This window comes from Ricinus communis, chromosome 1 (genome assembly GCF_019578655.1).
Source record: "Ricinus communis isolate WT05 ecotype wild-type chromosome 1, ASM1957865v1, whole genome shotgun sequence".
NCBI lineage: Eukaryota > Viridiplantae > Streptophyta > Magnoliopsida > Malpighiales > Euphorbiaceae > Ricinus > Ricinus communis.
Window position 1 is genome coordinate 27,955,750 of NC_063256.1, and position 2,273 is coordinate 27,958,022.

General features: G+C 35.7%; 1 protein-coding gene across 1 annotated transcript; it reads right to left on the bottom strand.

Moving 5' to 3' along the window:
- Positions 1-942: 942 nt before the first annotated feature.
- Positions 943-2,000, bottom strand: LOC125369927. The gene is made up of 3 exons (XM_048373342.1): positions 1,795-2,000; positions 1,566-1,674; positions 943-1,065 (listed from the first exon to the last, which is right to left on the bottom strand). The coding sequence occupies exons 1-3, from the start codon at positions 1,998-2,000 to the stop codon at positions 943-945; spliced, it is 438 nt and encodes a 145-aa protein (XP_048229299.1).
- Positions 2,001-2,273: the final 273 nt, after the last annotated feature.

A 2,273-nucleotide genomic window follows, 5' to 3' on the forward strand; every position in this document is an offset into this window, starting at 1 on the left:
TTCGGCAGCTTTGACATCCAATTATGCTCTAATTCTTTTCTTTATCATCCTTTGACCTCTTTTGGACCTAATGCGCACAAACATACGTATAGGGTGAGTGTTGAGACCAATTCACATCCAAATGTCCATAAAATCAATCTTAAAAACCCCATTTAGATGTGTGTATTTTACGCACATCACGTACGATGTCTAAGAAGGTGCAATTCCTTCTCTTAGATACACCATTCAATTGTGGTTTTCCAGGGGGAGTTAACTATGAAACGATGTCGTGTTCCTTTAGGAACTGGTCAAACTCACTGCTCAAATATTCACACCTCGATCAAATTGAAGGGCTTTAATACTTAGGCCTGTCTGATTCTCCACTTTAGCTTAAATTCTTTGAACTTTTCAAAGGATTCAGACTTGTATCTCATAAGATATAAATACCCATACCGTGATAAATCATCAGTAAAGGTAATAAAGTAAATGTAACCACCACGTGCCCTAATGTTAAAAGGTCCACACACATCACTATGTATCAGTCCTAAAACATTTTAGGCTCATTCTCTTTGTCCCGTAAAGGGTGATCACATCATTTTTCCTTAAAGACAAGATTCACACGTCGGACATGGTTCAGAACTAATGAAATTCACTAATCCCATTTTAACCAATTTAGCGATTCTTTCTTTTGCAATATGACCTAATCTAAGACACCATAAATTTCTCGAATTTAGATCTTTGATTGCTTTAGCATTTATATTTATATTATATGTTTCAGCTTTATCTACATATAAATTCAAATAATAGAGACATTAACTAAAGTAACATATGTAGTACATTCATTTCCAAAATGAACTTGGCAAACATCATTTGCAAACTTGAATTCATAATTCTTAACTACTAAAACATAAAGTGAAATGATGTTTATATATGCATTAGGTACATATAGGCAGTCCTATAATATTAATTTACATTAATAGACAAAATAACAAAAACAGTTCCTATGCCGACTGCAGCAACACTTGCTCCATTCCCAATCTTCAGAACTATCTGATCCTTCTTAAAGATCCTACTTGCTACCAGATCCTGCATAAAACTACAAACATGAGTACTAGCACTAGAATCTAGCACCCAAGAATTAGATGATGAACCGAATGAAAAACAAGACTTGAAAACATAAAAGATAATAGTCCCTTCACCTTCCTTGACTTTCAAGGATTTCAGATACTCAGCACAATTGCATTTCTAGTGTCCTTCCTTTTGACAAAAGAAACACTTCCCTTTTGTCATTAGACATTCCCTTGCCCTTTCGTTTGCCTCTAGCCTTGAAGACCTTACTAGTGGATTTAATCACAAATTTGCCTTTTGCCTTTTTCTTCGACTTAGTCCTACTAGTCGAAGTAAAGATAAGAGCAGTCTCCTTCTCTATACCCTGCATAGTTCCTTGAGCAGTCACTATTTGATTAAGGAGCTTAGCTAGTGTACACTCAATTTTGTTCATATAAGAATTCATATTGAACGTGGAAAAGGAATCAATGCAGTATCAAATCAGTCTGTAGATCTGCATCTATAGAGAAATTTAAAACCTCAAGATGATCAATCAACTTGATCATCTTAAGTACATGTGCTGACATATTAGCACCTTTAGCCGGCTTAGACCCAAACAACTGCTTTGATATATGATATCTAGCAATTCTGCTATGTTCACCATACATCTCTTAAAGGTGAAGAATGATGCTAGCAGCATTAGTTATTTTGTCATGCTGTCTCTACAGCTCATTAGTCATGGAAGCCAGGATATAACACCTAGCTTACATGTCATTAGAGCGCCACTTCTCAAGTGTTGCATGTTCCTCTTCCGATGCCCCTATAGGAATGGGACTGGGAACCCTAATATCAAGGACATAGGCAATGTGCTCAAAACTGAGAACTATTCTCAAATTCCTAAGCCAGTCAATGAAATTCGGTTCAGTTAACCGGTTAGCATCAAGTATGCTTGCAAGTGGATTGAAGGGGGCCATTTTAAATCTACAAAGAATAATAGATTATTAGTGACTGGTTATGAAATTACATTTTGATTTTGGTCCTTAAATCAAAATGATGCCTCCCACTAACTTGGCGAATCTCACACTTCCTAATGAGAAACTGAAATCCTTGTTAGTGGATTTCTAGCGGGTGATTGGTTTCTTACAAAATTTTAATATCCCCCACGTTTAGTCGTTTATTGGGTTACTAAAATTTCATAAGTAAATATCCTTATTATATGCCTCTCATGCATGATCCAATCATTAATA